The sequence below is a fragment of the Dermacentor silvarum genome, chromosome 7 (genome assembly GCF_013339745.2).
Source record: "Dermacentor silvarum isolate Dsil-2018 chromosome 7, BIME_Dsil_1.4, whole genome shotgun sequence".
In the NCBI taxonomy this organism is placed as follows: Eukaryota; Metazoa; Arthropoda; class Arachnida; order Ixodida; family Ixodidae; genus Dermacentor; species Dermacentor silvarum.
Window position 1 is genome coordinate 160,153,083 of NC_051160.1, and position 18,284 is coordinate 160,171,366.

The following is an 18,284-nucleotide window of genomic DNA, read 5'->3' on the forward strand; positions in this document are numbered from 1 at the left end:
CGCATTGCACGGGGCTAATTCTTGGCTCTCTGCTTTCGCAGGTGAGAGGCTTCGGCCCGAGTTAGTGTATCAATTTTCCTGAAACTCATCTGCACTGCTGCCGAGCTTCGTTCATAACATTGGGTGTATCTCGACCAGGCCTCGGAAACTCCGCTGGTTTTTTGTCCACGCGAATTGCAGCGCCATCCATGAGCAGGATGCGAAACCAAAATCGCTTTTCTTTTTTTTTTTCTTGTCAACCCTCTCTCAACTTGGTCGTTTCTCTCTCGCCTTCAACTATGGGCGGCGCGGCCCGCGCTCGTCGTCAGCCGTGCTGATAACGGCCAAAACGGCAGCAATTTCTTTTTCTGGCATCATGCGGTAAGTTTTGCGGTTTTCGCCTTCCGCGCTATCAGTGTGGTCCTTGTTGTACCCTACCGTTGCACGTTTGTCAGCTTTTCCCGCAATGTCTCGCAGCTGTCGCTGTTCGTGTGTGGTTCAATGGTGTGCGAACACATGTGCGAGCCATGCGACGTGCAATTCTACCCCATCCCTAAAGACAACAGGTGAGCACTTCGCAGTTTACTTTCCGGTTTTTATTTGAGATAGTAACTGTGCGCAGTCGTACAACGCTGTCTGGTGGTAAGGCAGCAGCTAGCTGGTTTGAAAACACCACAACGATGCAGTAAATCGTTATGTCAACAAGCAGCGAACATAAAGCTCCTTAGAAATATAGTACCACCTGGGCCGCTATCTTGTAGCAATGCCTTTAAAGTAATAATGCCTTTTCGCGCTTATCGCGCTTTGTCAGTGGTCAGAGCGACGGTCCGCTCGCATTATCAACGCTGATATCGTGAGCGGACCGTCGCTCTGACCACTGACAAAGCGCGATAAGCGCGAAAGGGCATTATTACTTTAAAGGCATCGCTACAAAATACCGGCCCTGTGCGTATCGCAAGGAACACGTTTGTAGGTGAGCGCTTTGTACTTATTTCTAGCTGATTGCTCGCCATCGTTTAAAAATGCGTTTCTGAGATTTAAGGTTGATATATCACAACTAGTACTATGCGGCGACGCGAAACGAGCTCAGTTTTGCATGTTCCAACTGCGATGTTATAATTTATTATCTTCACTGTTCTTCAGTATGGAAGCGTTTTTAACCTACCCTGGAAGGATGGACCTAATGAGTTTGCCCAGAGACAAGGTCAACAACCACAGAATATTCTCGGTGCACTTCAGGGAGGTGGATATTATGGACCGAGCGAGAAGCAGGCCGTGAGAAGCTATTCTGCGCATTGGCCATTAGAGCAATTACAATAAATGTTTTTTTACGTGTGCGTACGTGAAACACCATACGCGTTTTGTTGCATTCTATAGTGTGGTGCACTGTCTGCTCCAATCCTGGTTTTCGCAAACGAACACAATAAAGTGAGTCCAAAGAACTGTTGTGTTGTAAGTGGAATTATTTTAAATAGAATTTGGGCACATACTTGCTTTACGCAGTCTCCACATTAGATGAACAGCTGTGGGTAGTCCAACGGGCCCGCGAAGCGGCCGATAGGCTAGACCTTTCGGTCCCAACGTGGGAGCGGCCCGCTTCGGGCTAGGAATCTAGCGCGACCCAATGGACCAAAATAAAGTTTTTCCATCCATCCACATGCTTGCTTGATTGTAATAATGAACGCAACTGCGTGCATGAAAACGCAAAAAGAACCCACTGCGCACAAGCACGCAGCAGGAATGCACGAATGGCACGGCTGGACAGGAGAGGAGCGCGGAGGGCGCGCTTTGGTGCGGCGGTGCGTCTGATAACGCCTGCGACAAAAAAGTAGAAAAAGAAAGAGCGCGCCGCGGACAGCTAAAGAAATAAAAAAAGAGCATTGCGCGAGAGATGAGGGGAGTGCGAGGCGAGGCATGGGAGCGGGATAGGAAAATCAAGAGGTAAAGGAGAAACTAGTTGAACAACGTTATCTTAAAAAAGGAAGAAGAAAAGTGCTGTAGCGAAAGGGAGAGGGTAAAAAAATCACTTTTCTTTTTTTTTCTTTTTTTTTCGCCGCCGTAGTACCGTCATCCATCCGCTAGGGCTTAACTGAAGTGCGCCTTGGCGCTAGCGTCGACTGAGCGTCTGCTATAGGAGAACCAATGGGAGGTATAGGAAGATTCACCCCCTTGTCTCGACTGCTTTGATTGTTTTAGAAATGGTGGGAAAGGATGCTGGAAAGCAAGATACAAGCCTGAAAGAACTGCGCGACTTAGCCGAAGCACTTGAGACTTTCCGGCGTGATATTAGAGCGGAGAGGCGGGAGATTAAAGATGGTATTTCAGAGCTGAAGGATGACGTGTCCTACTGCACTGATATCTGCAACGACGTGAAAGATACGACCGCCGACATAAAAAACTTGAGGATGGAAATGCAGTAACTGTTGAAACAAAACATGGATTTGAAGGCCGAAAAAGCAAAGCTAACACAAAGGTGCGAGGACCTCGAGCAGTATCACCGCCTCAACAATCTCGAGGTGACAGGAGCCCCTGCTGGCAGCAACCCACTGACCGTGATAAAAAAAAAATAGGCCAGAGCGTGGGTGAATGTGTTGAAGATGACGACGTTGACACGTGTCACTGGGTTCGTACGCCGAAACCGGGCGTCCAGAATATAATTGTGCGCTTTATTAGATGAAGCAAGCGAAATGCTCGGCTGTCGAAAAGTAAGAAGCAAACGCTCAACAGCTCACTGTTTGGTAAGGAAGAACGACGACCAATCTTTGTAAATGAGCACTTGACACCCAAAAATAAAAACTTGCTTGCGGCTGCGATTCACAAAAAGAAGGAAGCGCACTGGAAATTTGTATGGACGTCTGGAGGCAGGGTGCTTGCACAAAGAAAATGAGGAATCCCCTGTTATTCACATCGCTGATACGCCAGATTTGGAGCAAATCCACAGCCAGTAGGAATAGTCTTGCCTTTATTTTCCTTTCTTTTTTTGTTCGTTTGTGCTATTCGTATTACGCATGGCGGAACTGATCGACAACTGCAGATATTATAGTGTCAATGAGAGAGAGAGAGAGAAAATGATTTAATGAAAGGCAGGGAGGTTAACCAGGTAGTGTCAATGAATTTAACAGCGAGCTATCCACAAAAGAACAAGGGTTTATAATAATACACATAAATTGCAGAAGCATAAAGAGAAAAGCAGATGATATTGCAGTTTTGCTCTCATCCACATCTTCTGATATTGACACTGTAATCTTTATGGAAACTTGGATTTATTTCAAGGTTACTTTGTCTCATGAAATCCTTGAACACGTGTCAGTTATGACCGCAGACACTTAGTGTCTAAGTATGCGAATTAGCAAATTGTTAATTATTGCGGTTTATCGTCCACCCCAGGGGCATAAAAATAAATTCTCAGAATTTCTGGACACAATACTTGAGACCACTAGTTCTCCTAATACTACTTGTGTCGTTATGGGTGACACCAACATAGATTTCAGTTCAGCTGACCCATATGCGAAAAAGTTAGAACTTGTTTTTTAAACTTACGGTTTAACAAAGTACATAACAAAACCAACCAGGATTACTACGCACAGTGCAACAGTAATAGATATTTGTGCTTCGAATGTAAACCCATGCGAATCAAAAACTCGGATTCTTTCCTATGACTTAAGCGATCACCTCCCTGTATGTTTTGCTTCATTTGCTCCCGAAAAAAACAGCCAACCAACTAAACAGCTCACAACTGAGCGACTAATAAATGATGAAACGAGGGAAACGTTTTTCAAATAGTTAAACAATTTGATTGGCAACACGTCTACTCCAAAGAAAATGTAAACAATGCCTATGATACATTCAGTTGCTTCGCGCTTGCTATGACGCTGCGTTTCCAGTAAAAATATCTTCAAGAAATACGAAAAAGCGAAGGAAGCTACGGGTTACCTCAAATTTATATTATCGTATCAAAGTAAAGAATAAGTTATATTATGACTTTGTGAGCACGCGGGTGCCTGATAAGTTCGAACTATACAAGAAATACTGGAAAGCCCTAACGTCCGATCTGAAAAAAGCAAAGCACCAATATTACGTGAAAACGTTTGAAAGAATTTACAACGACCAAAGAAAGATATGGGCCGTGGTGAACTCGCTCACTTCGAGGAAAAAAGTTACTAGTGTATGTGAGGAGCGTAGCATAAATAGAGAAACGTTGCGCGAGGAAAGATTGGCTGATGCTATGAATACTCACTTTATTAACGCCGGTTCCTGTGTATCTTCTGGTGAAACAGAATGCGATGATGGCGCTCTCAATGCAAATACAATCTTTCAATCTATCTACATGCAACCTACAGACCAGGTAGAAATATCAAATATAATAAAACAATTAAAGAATAATGTAGCGCCAGGGATCGATGAAATATGCCCAACTGAAATAAAGTTAGTTGCACCGTTAATTTGTGGGGTACTTAGTCACATCGTTAATCTTTCTCTGTAAAAAGGCATTTTTGCGAGCCAGTTAAAGGCGGCGAAAGTTAATGCGATCTATAAAGGGGGTGGTGTAAACAACTGGTCGAACTATCGTCCCATATCTGTACTTTCCACAATATCAAACATTTTTGAAGCCGTTATTTATGAAAGACTCCTGGCATTCTTTCAAAACATCGACTAATAGCCGAAAATAAATATGGCTTTCAAAAGCACAAATCAACTGAGCAGGCCCTAGTAAATATAAAAAACGAAATAATCGAAAATGTGGAGAATACGGAATATACGCTTGGTCTTTTTCTAGTCTGCAGGAAAGCCTTTGACTCTATACAATTCGATTTATTACTCAACTAATTTCAAGGTATGGAGTCCGAGGCATTGCTCTTGATCTTCTCAGAAGCTACTTATCTGATCGTTTTCAACTTGTAAAGAATAACGGAGCGTTTTCAACAGAAATGAAAATAAAACAAGGCGTCCCTCAGGGCTCTATACTTGGGCCACTATTATTTATCATCTTTATAAATTATATTGTTTCTATCCCTGGTACCTCTCTGACGGCATCATGTATGCAGATGACACAAATATATTTTTTTCCTCCCATAACCTTGCAACAGTTGAACGCGATGCCAATGCATATCTTTTTCATCTATCCAGATGACTAAAACGGAACAAACTGACATTAAAAGCCTCCAAAACTACATACATGATATTTCGACCTACCAACAAGCCATTGTACAGAAACTTAATGCTAAAATTTGAAGAGAGCGTAATTAAACATGTTGATGAACAAAAATTTCTCGGGGTATGGTTTCAAGACAAACTAAGTTGGACTACACATATAAATTACCTCATTTCAGACTTAGCACGTACCGTTGGATGTTTGTACAGAATAACCCACCTTATACCACTTTGGCTAAAGCGAACTCTTCATTATTCTCTTTTCTATTCCAAACTTACACATGGTTTACTTCTCTGGGGTACCACTACAAAAACAAATTACAACAAGCTTGTTATATTTCAAAAAAAGATTTTACGGTCTTTCGAAAATTATTATGGTAAAGTGCAAGATTTAAGAACGGCTCCCTTATTTATAAAACATGGCATACTGCGGGCAGACCCGTTATAATATTTCAAGCTATTGCAACTAATACACAACAACAGTCTACACAAAAGATGAAATAATTCCTAGCTATTGTCTAAGATTCCGAAAACGACGCACTCCCAAAATACGAACTGAATACGGACGACAGATAAGGGAATATCAGGTAGCTGATGTATTAAATAAGGTCAAAGAAAAATTGAATTTCAGTGCCACTATAAATATTTTTAAACATAACATAAAACATTTATTAATAATTTCTGAAATAAAATACTCTCAGCAATAATGTTTGCTATGATTCTTTATCTACTTACTTTTTATTTTTTGGTATGTATAAATATACGAACGCACGCAATCTGTATTTGTGTATACAAACATAATCGTATGTTGTATGAATATAGTTGCATAATAAAAATAACAATTATGTGTGATGCGTGTTTAATATATATATGTACCGCATACAGTATGTCAGTAATATAGACAAGCATATACATAGATACTATAAAAGTGTAAAATGGTTAAGTTCTGTGTGTTTTTTCTGTATTTGTTTTTTTTTTGTGATGAAAGCATTACTGTCATCTTTGCCTAAAACCGCTCACCAAACTGTAAAGGGTCAGAGGCCTTTGTCAGGCATTTTAAGCCTTTAGCCTCTGCCTCTCTAGCAGGCTCTGTGTTAGGTCTATTGAAAATAAAGGTGAAATTGAAAAAAAATTAATGAAACTTAGCGCCATGGAATGTAAATTTGCCGAGTTTCCCGTCGTATTTCTGACAAGGAGCATGTACTCTCTGACTAACGCTAACTTAATGCTACTTAATTCTTACGAATACATCGCAGTGCATATTTCTGTCAGTCTTTCCTGGCCAGTTCACATCGATTAGGTAAACAGTAATGCTAACCATGCTGTTGGCTACATTTGGAGGAATTTCTCCTTGGCGCCCACTAATCTTGTCTAGTATTGTAGCAAACACTAGTACGAACCAAACTATAGTATTCAGCATCCATTTCAGACCCACATAATAACACGCACAATCTTAACATTTAAAATCACGCTGCTCGTTTTGTCTAAATAACTATTTTCACAGTGCTAGCGTTAGTGAACTATGAACGTTACAATATTAGGCTTTCTAATATTTCACTCTATGGCGAAATCTCACATCTGTTTTTTTTTTCACAAGTTTTATATATTTAACCCATGGCTACTTGCTTATCTGTTTTTACCTCGACCGTGTTTTCATTTCGCGGTTCATGTGCCCAAGAGTCGCAAAAAGAAGAAATGCAATTCTTGAGTACTAAAAACAAGTAGGGACCACAACTAGATCCCAGGCTCCTCTCCTCCACAATCGTTGGTAAGGCCTTCAAGAGTGCTGTTTCTGAATATCTTTTTAGAATTTTGTTTGCTGGCATTTATATTTATGTAATTTTGTAACCCCCGCTCCTCTTTGTAATGCTTCAGCTCTGAGAGTAAATAATTGAAATGAAACATGAGCCAAGCTTCTCGCGTGTTGACATTGTGCGCAAGAGCGTCAACAAAACGGTATGGTAGGTCATGACAGCTCATGTTATCAGAAAAAAGTATCATGCATGCGTTAGTAACGCATTTATTGCTTTATATTTCGCAGAGGTTTTTTTAAGGCCAAAATTTGCTGAGTATGATAAACCTGGACAATCAAACATTTTTGCCTAGCGTTGAGCGTGCGAAAAAATTTATGTCCTATGATTTGTCCCCCTACAAATAATTAAACCAAGTGGTAGCTCGCACTTTGTGTATGTCCTTTATCTATGCCAGAAAATGCATTTACCAAAGCAATAGTCGTGCAGCCGCAAGTTGCCATGTCATTGCGGAGAACGATGTTTTCGTCTGAAGGGCCATGTTATTCGGCGAACACGCTATTTATATAGGAACACCGCAGCAAACAGCTAAGCTGAGCTTACACCGCCCACGGACACTTACTATACGTGCCTTGTGTTCGAACTTCACAAACACAAAAATGTATCCTTCACGGTGGTGCCGAAAACATAATGTTACCCGGCTTGCGCACTAGCTTTTTGGCATTATGTAAAACGCCTAAAGCCATTGATCTCACGCTCACACTGCACATCAATGAGGGAGGCAGGCGTCAGCTTCCATATACCGATAAATGACTAATCGTTTCAACGCAACACCTGCCATAAACCTGTGGCGATCTGTTGAGTTTGACACAGATGTGTTGCTTAAAGAAATATGCAGTACTAATGTAAGGTTCTTGAAAATAAAAAGATGCAGCATCTTCCTGACTGACGGTTCCCACGCAGAGTTGAGGTGAATACTCCATCCGTTTATGTGTCATGAAGCGAATTATCAAAAGCCAAGGAATATGGGAACCCAACTCACCTGACCAATTTCTTCCCATTTCCTTCCACTACGATTGGATCTCTCCAGTAGAGCGTACACCAGCGGTACTCGCGAATTGGCACTGCGCACCGCATCAGGTCTTGTCCAGGTTACATGAAAATGCTGTCCTCTTCGCTCAACCCGAGGTGCTCGGTGGAAAATACCGGCTACCGAGCTGGCTCCTGCATTTCAAGTTTAAGCAAAGAAGTCTGAAGAACTTGCCACCCTGACATTTTCTCAATTTCAACTTCTTGCCATAGTGACAACACAAGGCTGAGCAATGCGCTATTCACACAAGCACTAATCTAGAAGCTGTCCAACTTCAAAGCTGTAAGGAAGCCTTCGAAATCGTTAAGTTCTCATGACGTAAAAAAAGCACCCATAGCATGCGAAATATGTCAGATGCTTATTTTAGCGAATAATTTCGTTTGATCACATGCATACACTTTGAACTTTGAACTGGTCACAGCACTCACCTTGAGGGGTATTTTTCCGAAATGCACAAGCGGCTCGACATCCGGCAAACTGCATTGATAAGAAAGGGCATTGTTATTCGCGTGTCAAAAAAGTGTCGCAGTTTCGCCAGAAAGGAGAAGCATCGATTGCGATAGCAAATTAGTGGACATCTATACGAAGTAAGCATAGTAGTTTTATCGGTCCTGTAAACTTGTTAACATAGGTATACTAACTAAATTAACAAGCATGGTATATCACGCGCGCACAAGCAAACATGAACACATCTCACTCGAGGACCGTGGAAACTGGCTGTCAAAAGAATTGAGTGAGGAAGCGCGGCAGCAGCAGCGAGTGAATCGACCTCGTGCTGTCGCTCGCAACAACGCGAATTAAGCCGTGAAAAACTGGGCGGGCGCCCGCCGGCGTAGAACGCGCGCCCCTCCCTCCCCCGGGAGCCTTGCGCGCTACAAAAGAAGGCACGCTTCCTCCCCACTTGCCTCCCTTGCGTGCGCAAGATTGAGCCGCGATCGCCGGCTCACCGTCGCACGCTTTCATTCGCAGTACAGCATACGGCACGCGGTGACGGTTTCACCGCCTTGGGTTTTATGCGGAACCTCACAGTGACGGTGACCGCGACGACAGAAATGCGCCTGCAGTGTCCGTATACTTGCTGTCGCAATAATAAAACAGTGGAAAGCTTTATACAACATTGCCTGTGCCAAGTTATGCCAATTACGCCGCCACCGGAGTGCTAAATATTGTTTTCTTCTTCAAGTAAGTAATATTGTAGGCGTATCTAAAACATTAAAGTGGCGTGAAAGATATTTGCATGGTTACCTTTATTTACTGTATATTATTTTGCGCACCATGATTTAAAAACCAAAAGTATGCTATATCCCTCCGCAGGATACGTGGCAACCAACTGAGTACTGCTGAATGGTTGCTCATAAATATGTGCAATATTCAGCACTTTTCTGCACCAGTCACTTGTAGTGACTTTGCAGATTTATTTCACGAGTAAAATTAAAATTAAGGGATCCCTGTCCGGGCTCCGTCAGCGCTAGCTGTCACCTGTATTTGCGCATACGGAGATGCCAAGGCAGTCCTGACGCTGGATGATTTTGGTCCCCTTATTCTGTCAAAATGGTGCTAGTGTCTGCCTCTCAGCTTGAAGAACGTCCCCAATAATGCTTCCATGTTTAAGTGAAAAGCCTCCAGCCTTCGCTGCCGGCTCTCCGACTTTATACAATTTATTTACAGGGAATTTTTTCCGCTGACTGCAATCTGAGAGTCCAGAGCGCGCACTGGCATTCACCTATTTGAATACATTGTGCTTTCCCTTAAAAGAAATTAAAGACCCGCGAGATGTGCTATCAATACGCCGTCTCCTAATGACTTTCATGACGCTAGGCTAATGCAAAGAAACACGAACGTCAGCTTGATAAGTTGGAGAGGAGAAAATGACGGTTTTTCTTCTCGAAAGTCAATCCCATCAAAACGCTCTCAACAAATTTGAGCATTACTTCACTTCACTTTATTACCTCGAAACCCCATTGGAGATATATTACATAAGGGGTGAGTAATAAAGTTAATATTTGATTCATTGGTGACGAATAATCTTAACGCGCAAATCAGCGCGCGACAACACGACACAAATAACAAGAATAAACGCACAGGGCCACCACAGCACTGACAACTAATTTTAACGCGATAGCGTTAAGTGCCCAATGTCGCAGAAAATCTGGTGTCGGCTTCGGCGTTAAGCATCGGCGTCTGGCCGAAATAATCATGCCCAACCACATCATCCCGAACCACCTCGACCACACAGGTCCTACCGCGTGGCGCACGGCGTTAGTGAACAAAAATTGAATTTCTGAAAGTAAAATTCGCCAGAAAAATCATAATGTACGACTGAACCACATCCTGCAGTCGTGATAGCGTCAGATTGTAATTTGAATATACGAAAAAAAGCCTGATAAGCAGCCAGGGATCTTTGAATGCTATCGCGTTCCACTCTAAAGGCGCACTTTAAGCGTCCTCCAATTCTGATGGTGTTTCGCTGTACTTTGGTACTAGGAAACATTGAGGGGAATGTTGAAGACCGAGCCTTTGTAAATTTTGGACACGCACGCGTCTCGGGCGAACAGCAAACCATTAATAAAATAATAAATAAAAGTCCTAGGGCCTTCACATTTTGATATAAGACGGCTTAAATTGCTCCTGTAATAATGTCTTCCCAGCAATGCATTTGTGTTTAAAATTGAAGCCGACTTTAAAGGGATCAGTGTAAGCTTGGTCTTTGTAAGCTGGCTTCCCCAGTTGTGTGTTGCAGTGAAGCGAAGCCTACTCATAAAGAAAAATGAGATGCGAACGGAGCCCGATAACGTTATCGCGTTCCACTCTAATAGGAGAAGCTTAAGCGCCCTCCAATTTCTTTGTTTGGAAAAAGCAGAGTGAAATCAAAGGTTTGTCAGAAGCCCGTGTAGTCGGGAAAATTCATGGCGGGAAATATCCAGCGCCGACCAATCGCTTAAAAACAAAAAAAGAAGACGTTACGGCCCCGCTACGTAACGGCCGTAACGTCTTTTTCAAAAAGCAGAGTGATGCACACAAACCAGCAGAATGCCATGCGACAAAAAATGAAATATTTGATCATACTGAAGCATTAGAACTGCCTCAGATGTTTGTTCCAACTAGCCTAAATGTTTGCATTAAGTATTTCGAGCATAACTCGCAGTCTGAGAACCCCGCCAACTGGTCTATCTATTCTAGAGCGTAGCTGTTAGGCGTCCGTTTCGGCGGCGACCGTCGGCATCTCTCGTAACCGAGCGAACAAGTGCAGCGAGGGATGAAAGAGCAAACGCGGAGTGGAGCGGGGGATGAAAGATGGCGATAGCGAGGACAGAGCGAAGAGGAAAGCGGAGGAAAAAAGAGGGTGCAGCGGAACCATGAGGTGGAAAGCCGAGGAGGAGGGTATGGCGAAAGCGTGAGAATAAAAGCGCGGTGCTGCACAAGACAGGCTCTAGGCGACGGTGGCTACGAGGTGGCGCCAGAGTAGCGCGCATCGTCTGTTCATCAATGACGCCAACGATTAGATATGCGGCGAGCGCGTCCTCCAATACCACATATGGAAACAAAGGGCTGCATGAGTGAAGGTCTGTCCGCGGCGGCTGCTGTGAATCCTGCCCGCGCGTCACCCACGCGCTGCTTCTCACGATCTCCAGATTAGCGAGACAGACGCGCCACACTTCGCTCCATTTGCACCGTGCCGCCCGAGACATCGTCTGCTCCAGCCAAAATATCGCGAAATGAAAACAGGTATAGAGCTGCGCTCCAAATTCGCATTATTGAGTATCGTAATCATAGGTAAAATTTTTAGTTCTGACCACCGCCCTGCAACGTCGGCGAGCCAAACGTGGTTGAGACTACAGATCACTGGCCTAGAGGCGCCTGCAGCTTTGCCTCTCCCAGCTCTGAGAAGCAGTCTATCGCTAAACGTTGAACCACACCCTTTTGGGTCAATGTAGCTGACGCGTGGCGTCGATATTGAAGGCATTTTCGTAGGCGTTGGCCGAATCGGCGACTTCGAGTTTTCACACATAGGGACGAAGCCCACACGGCTTCTTCACATCCTTAATGGCAGCTGGTATGTGGCCGCTTCGAATGCAGCTGGATACGGGCTCATGCTATTCCATTCTTGCGCTCATACCTTGCGAATATACGCTTATATAAGCTCCTATCACCCTCCGGTCCTTCTCAGCTGCACAGGAAACTTAGTAAAGGTATTATCGATCCACCTGGACTCGGCGTTGATAAGCATGAATAGCCACCCTGCGCAGACGTCAAGATGTTAGAGAAGGCCGCCGCAGCATTGGCAATGTAATTAGCTGTGCTCATAGTGTCAAACTGAAAAGAAAAAACACGCAAGGTTGCACTCGGTCGCGCAAGGCTTAGGCACAGCGAAACTTACTGGCTGCTACTGCTAGGTATTAACTTGGTTGCCTGCTAGGGCTTAACTTTGATTAACTACGCATGTAGGAAGGTATTCTCGAGCAATCATTTTCGGAAGTACCTTCCCTTTCGCGACATTTTGCATGGCTAGCGCTGGACGCGTCGGCGCCTACTAGCGACAGCGTTCCTGGCATGCCACAAACGCAAGCAGGCTAACCAAGGTTGGCACAGTGCCAAGAATGCTGCTGCTTGCCGACGCCGAACGTGTTGGAGGCTAGCCGCTCGATAGCAATCGGCCAGCTTCGCTGTGTGAGCTTTGCGTGGCCTGGTGCAAGCTTTCGCTTTTTTTTTTCTCTTGGCTCAGCTCGCCGCGGAGGGAAGAAAGACGGGGGTTGGGAAGGCACAAAGCTAGTGAGGAGGAGACCGCACACGTGGTCTCCTCCTCCTCCTCCACTGGGTAGACATGGCTATGGCGCGTCAGTTTCTTGGCACGCACCACAAATTACGGCTGGCTTAAACAGCTTCGCTGTTAAAAAACTGCACATAGGATTGCCGTGGCCACGTTGCTACACATCCTTGGACAATGTGACTGACGAAGCTGTAGTGTGCGCCTGTCACCACACTATAGCATTTCTATAGAAATTGTCAGCAGCATGCACCGCTGCATCACCAAATTCCTCAGCTGTCATTCCGTCTACATGTCCACAAAGCACAATGCACCAACCTCACAGAACCAACCTCATGGTAGAATACCCAAGGCGGTGAAATTCTACACGCAAGAAAGAAGAATTATATTTATTAACTCTGTGCAGGCATTTCTCTTTACAGCAGGTATGATGTCAGCTGAAAAGTGTGCCGTAAACGTTATGTCTCTCGCTACATATCTACGCGTCAGCATTGTCAATATTTTCACGTGACTGCGAGCAAAATAAATATACAAACATATGTAAATAAATGCGACAAAAGACGACGTTGGTCATTGTGTGGAAGAAAATGACGATTGTCGTTCCACCACCTCGGCTGTGTTGCAGCTCGCTGTACATGGCTTCTAAGTATATTTTCATTTATATATCTACCTGTGTCATTCCAGTCTTTGTCGAATTACTCACAGTCTCGTGACAATATGCATAGAGTCACAAGTACCTGCGTCCGACTTTCGACAAGCTGAGGACATTCGCAAAACTTGTTCGGAAATCAAGGGGAAAACTTTAGAACTAGGCTTAACAATCTTTTGTATGCTCTCAATCTACGCTGCCGGCTGCTCTGTGAATGCGCTTATACGCTTGTGCGCGGCAGTCTGTGGTGGTCTCCTTCGATATAGTCATACGGTATTACACAGACTTTCTCAGCCTAAGATTGAAGCGGTTGCAAGAATGCAAGCGAAACTTCTGAGGTTCTGTCGATGCTTGAAGAAAAACGCTTCGACTGTAGGAAGAACTGCGACTTCAACCACATTCATGAAGACAACCGGATGACGAAGCTGGACTGACTACTAAGGCACCACCACGATGGCCTGACTGCAACGGTATGACAAGGGATGCATGATTGCAACTGTCTAAAGACAACGCGGTGACGACGATGACATGGCGTCGGCGGCATAATGATGACTGAATGACGACACCATGACTGCTATAGAATGATGAAGAAGAACTGACGTCGTTGGATTGACGTAGAACGTTTGGCGACGAAGTCATGAGGATAATAGGATAAAAACGTTACTGAGGTGATGACAATGCTCAAACGACAGCGTGATGGCCACGCCATGAGGAATGTGTGACGACGACGGCATGACGAGAGTTGGATGAGGAAGCATGACGGTGTTCTGACAACGAATGCATAACTACTGTGTGACGACCTTGGCATAACGACGATGGGCATGATTACAGTCGAATGAGCAACCTGGAATGACGACAACGCAACGCCCGTGACGGCATCATTACTAAGAGCACATACCTAGTGTCCCAAGCTTTTAGACAACCTGTGTCACTCGTTCAGCGTAGATGGCGGGGCGACGACGCCATGACGAGAGTCGAATGACAAATCTGGAATTACGACGATGCAACGACTACGAGAATATACCTAGTGGCGCAAGCTCTTAGATAACTTGACGTTCTGGATCAGCGTAGAAGGCGTGATGACGCCTGCGTGACGACAGTCAGATCACGAAGCTGGAATAAGGACGATGGAACGACAATGAACGGAATCACGACCACGAGCACATGCCTGGGGCCCAGCTGGTTGGCCATCTGCGGCGGGCACAGAGTCCGCCCTGCGCTGTGTTTTCGCGACTTAGTTCGCGTTGATGCGAGCGGCAGCACGAAGGTCAATTCACTCGCTCGTGCTGCCGCGCTTACTCACCTTCAAACTATAATCCAGCTATCGGGCTATGAAGCTTTCTGATCCGCGTCGTGTAATGTCCTCAGCAAGGACGTCGTTTATGTTCGGTGTGAACTCACTTACGTGCTACATTCAGTTGTGCCTCACGACGACGACCAATACGTGCGTTTAACTGTAAAAACAGACACTACATTTACTCCCGTCGCTGCATATATTTCTCCAACCCGTCGTTTTGACACGCAACGACTGAGTGCTTTGTTATCCATGACACCTGGCCCTTGGATCCTTAGTGGAGATTTTAACGCACACCACCTGGTCTGGGGAGTGTGAAGATGGACTCCAAGGGAAGAAAACTAGTCGTATTTGCCTCGGACCAAGAGCTTTGTTGTCTCAATGACGGCAGCCCGACATATTTACGGGGTCTAACCTACACCAGCTGTCTGGACTTGATTTTCCTCTCTAATTGTCTTCTAAGCAGTATAAGGTGGTTCTCAGACATGGAAACCCATGGAAGAGATCACGTTCCTACCTATTTTAAGATCAAGGGAGTGGCCAAGTCTCTATCTACTGCCCTCTGTAGAACAGACTGGACGAAGTTCAGATCACGTATGGAAGACGAATGTCAAGAAGGCCACCCATCATTTCTAGAGAATCAGATTAGAATGCACTGCAAGAGGCTATGTTCATTTTTAGGCCTTCTCCAAAGCATAATGAATATGAAGGTGAATTGGAAAGGCTTCGAGCGATTCGCGGACGCACGGAAAGAAGATACAGGCGCACAAATGTATACATGATCTGAGGGAGGCGAGGGGAATCCAAAGAAAATCCAGCGCCGCATTGATACGCTACAATCTCAGAAGTGGAAATCCTTTTGCGCGTCCTTGGATCCTCTAAAGCCTCTGTCCCGCATATGGAGAACTCTGCGTGGCCTACAATCGTCTCCGCAACAGCGCCACCTTTTTAAGTCTCTTGCCCTGCATCAAGGACGACGTGAGATCGACGATGCTGAGGATTCCTGCGCAAGAATCGCTGGCTTGCCATCACGAACTGTATCATTAGCACGTGCATCCGAGGACTCTCGCATGGATCTCTTGTTCTCTGTGGAGGAGCTCGAAGCTGCGCTGGCGAGTTGTAGGAAGTCATCATCGCCTGGGCCCGAAGGAGTCACATACAGGGCACTTGGAAACCTTGGCCACAAAGCCCGTAGTGTACTCTTGGAGAGATACAACGAATCCTGGCGCGAAGGATTGATTCCTTGTGAGTGGAAAGTCAGCGCCTAAAACCTTTACTTAAGAGCTCTAAATCTCCATTAGACTTGGCATCTACCGTCCCATCGCTCTTGCCCGTTGCGTTGGGAAACTAAGAAAGGATGGTGTTGACGCGTCTGAATGGTATTTGAAACATAATGAGGTATAACCGAATGCAATGGCGGGATTCGGCGCGGTCCGTCATCGGTCGATAACGTGCTTGATTTGGTAACATCTATTCAACACCAAAAAAGCATGAAACGTTTAACGGTGGCGATGTTTCTGATGTAAAGGCGCATATGATAATGTAGGCACCAAGCAATCCTCGATGTTTGATCGTGTGGGTATTGGTGGCCGTGCACTGCGCTGGATTCACAGCTATTTGGAGGATAGATCCTTCTTCGTACTTACAGAAGATGGAATGACATCCCACCATATCACCAACAAAGGTGTGCCACAAGCGGAGTGTTAAGCCCCACGCTCTTCAACGTAGCACTGCTAGGCCTTGTTGGATAATTGCCAAGGACGATCCATATATCCATCTATGCAGATGATATCTGCATCTGGGCTGCGACGTAACGCGTCCGCAGATACGAGTGAGACTGCAGAAGGCGGTCACAAACGTCGTCGTATCTGGCGTGAAAGGCCTATAACTATCTCCGAAAAGTGCCGATTAGTCGCATTGGGCGCAAAACAATGACTCCATATGTTATACGCATGAATGGACAAGTAACTGCTTACGAAACAAAACACCGCTTTTCTTGCAGATCATCGATCGTGATTTGTCTTGGACGCCACATATTTCATATATGAAAAAAGAGGCTGACCTGCAATAGCACATATATTCAAATTGTCGTCGGAGAGTCTTGGGGTGCATCTGTGGATGAATTGTGCTACAGCTGTACATGCATTATTTATGGACTTCCTACGATATAGCCTGCCCGTGCTGGGAAGCACCAGTAAAAACGAAGCTTCGAACACCAAGAGTATGCAAGCCCAAGTTCTACGGAGTGCCTCGGCTCCCTAAGTGTGCATCCACAGGGGCACATCGCCATAGCACGTGACCACCCTGTATCAAACGTACTCTGCAGTCGACGCTCTAAGAGTGCACATTCGACATGTCGCAAGGACGCCCTTTCACCACTTGCTTGCCTGCCAAATCTAGCCGCATACGAGTTTTAGCCGGTCTCCGACTATACACGGAGCATCGCTACCATCGAATTACGTTCCTGCAGCATGGCCTTCGTTGCCACTGTGGTCTCTGCATTCACCTCGAATATGCCTCACCATCCAGGCGTAAAGAATAAGGCACAAAATGCCGTCAGCAGCATTGAAGCAGGCAGCATTTACTGCTACTACATCAGGTCACAGTATGACCGCTTACATGTTACACAGATGTGTGTGCCATGCACTCCAGTCAGCAGCTGCATAATGTCCCAGCAAAATCTAATAATAAAATTCCGGACATCGCACTTGACATCGATGACGGCTGTCGACCTTACAGCTCTGTGTGCAGCAATGAAATTTATCGACCAAGAACCGCCCATAAATGGTCTATCTTCTGCGATTCCAAGGGCGCCCTCCAGAGCTTGCTCTCTGCACTACGCCGTGGACCCCACGAACGACTTGTCACGGACACACGCGAAATGTACCATCAGGCAGCTGACAAAGGACATGACATCGTCTTTCAATGGCTGCCAGTCACTGTGGTATCTTTGGAAACGAGCAAGCGGACGCAGCCGCTCGATCTTCACATCCAGTACGGATTGCGTCGCTATCCCTATGTCGAGAACAGATGCAGCACGAAAGCTCCGTGCGCTTGCTCGCGAGCTTACGTTAGCCCACTGGAATTCAACGGACTTTAAGAACCAGCGCCTCTGTTCCCTGGATCCTAATCTGAAGCTCCGCCTGCCACATGGCTTACCTCGACGAGGTAACTCTCATTTGTCGCCTAAGACTTGGAGTACCTTTTACCAACGCGTACTCTACATTATTCGGAATGGCCACAAGTCCAGATTGTGAAACTTGCGGGTGCAAAGAGACGATAGCGCATCTTCTGTGTGATTGTCGTCGTTTTAGTGCCCAAAGGAAAGTCCTGAGAACCACGTTCGACAAGATAGACAGCCGTCCCATTACGTAAGGAAGCCAGAATTCTTGGTCCTCCCGGTCCCAGCCGACGTCGGAACGAACTGCTTTAAAAGCGCTAGTACGCTTTTTAAAAGAAAACAGGACTTAGTGAAAAACTACAGAACGTGCGGACTGATACGTTTCTTTTTCTTTTCTTTTTAATCTTCTCTTGTTTTGTAATCTTTTCTGCCCTTACCCCATCACCTGTGCAGAGTAGCCAACCGGACACTTAACCTGGTTAAC

The 18,284-nt window shown here is 45.2% G+C and overlaps 1 protein-coding gene across 1 annotated transcript in view; it reads right to left on the reverse strand.

The window, feature by feature from the left end:
- LOC119459313 (uncharacterized) overlaps positions 1–18,284 on the reverse strand; it is a 294,125-nt gene that overhangs the window by 61,652 nt on the left and 214,189 nt on the right. Inside the window, exon 6 of the mRNA XM_049671656.1 lies at positions 7,924–8,105. Within this exon, the coding sequence (XP_049527613.1) occupies positions 7,924–8,105 (182 nt within the window). The remainder of the gene's footprint in view (positions 1–7,923; positions 8,106–18,284) is intronic.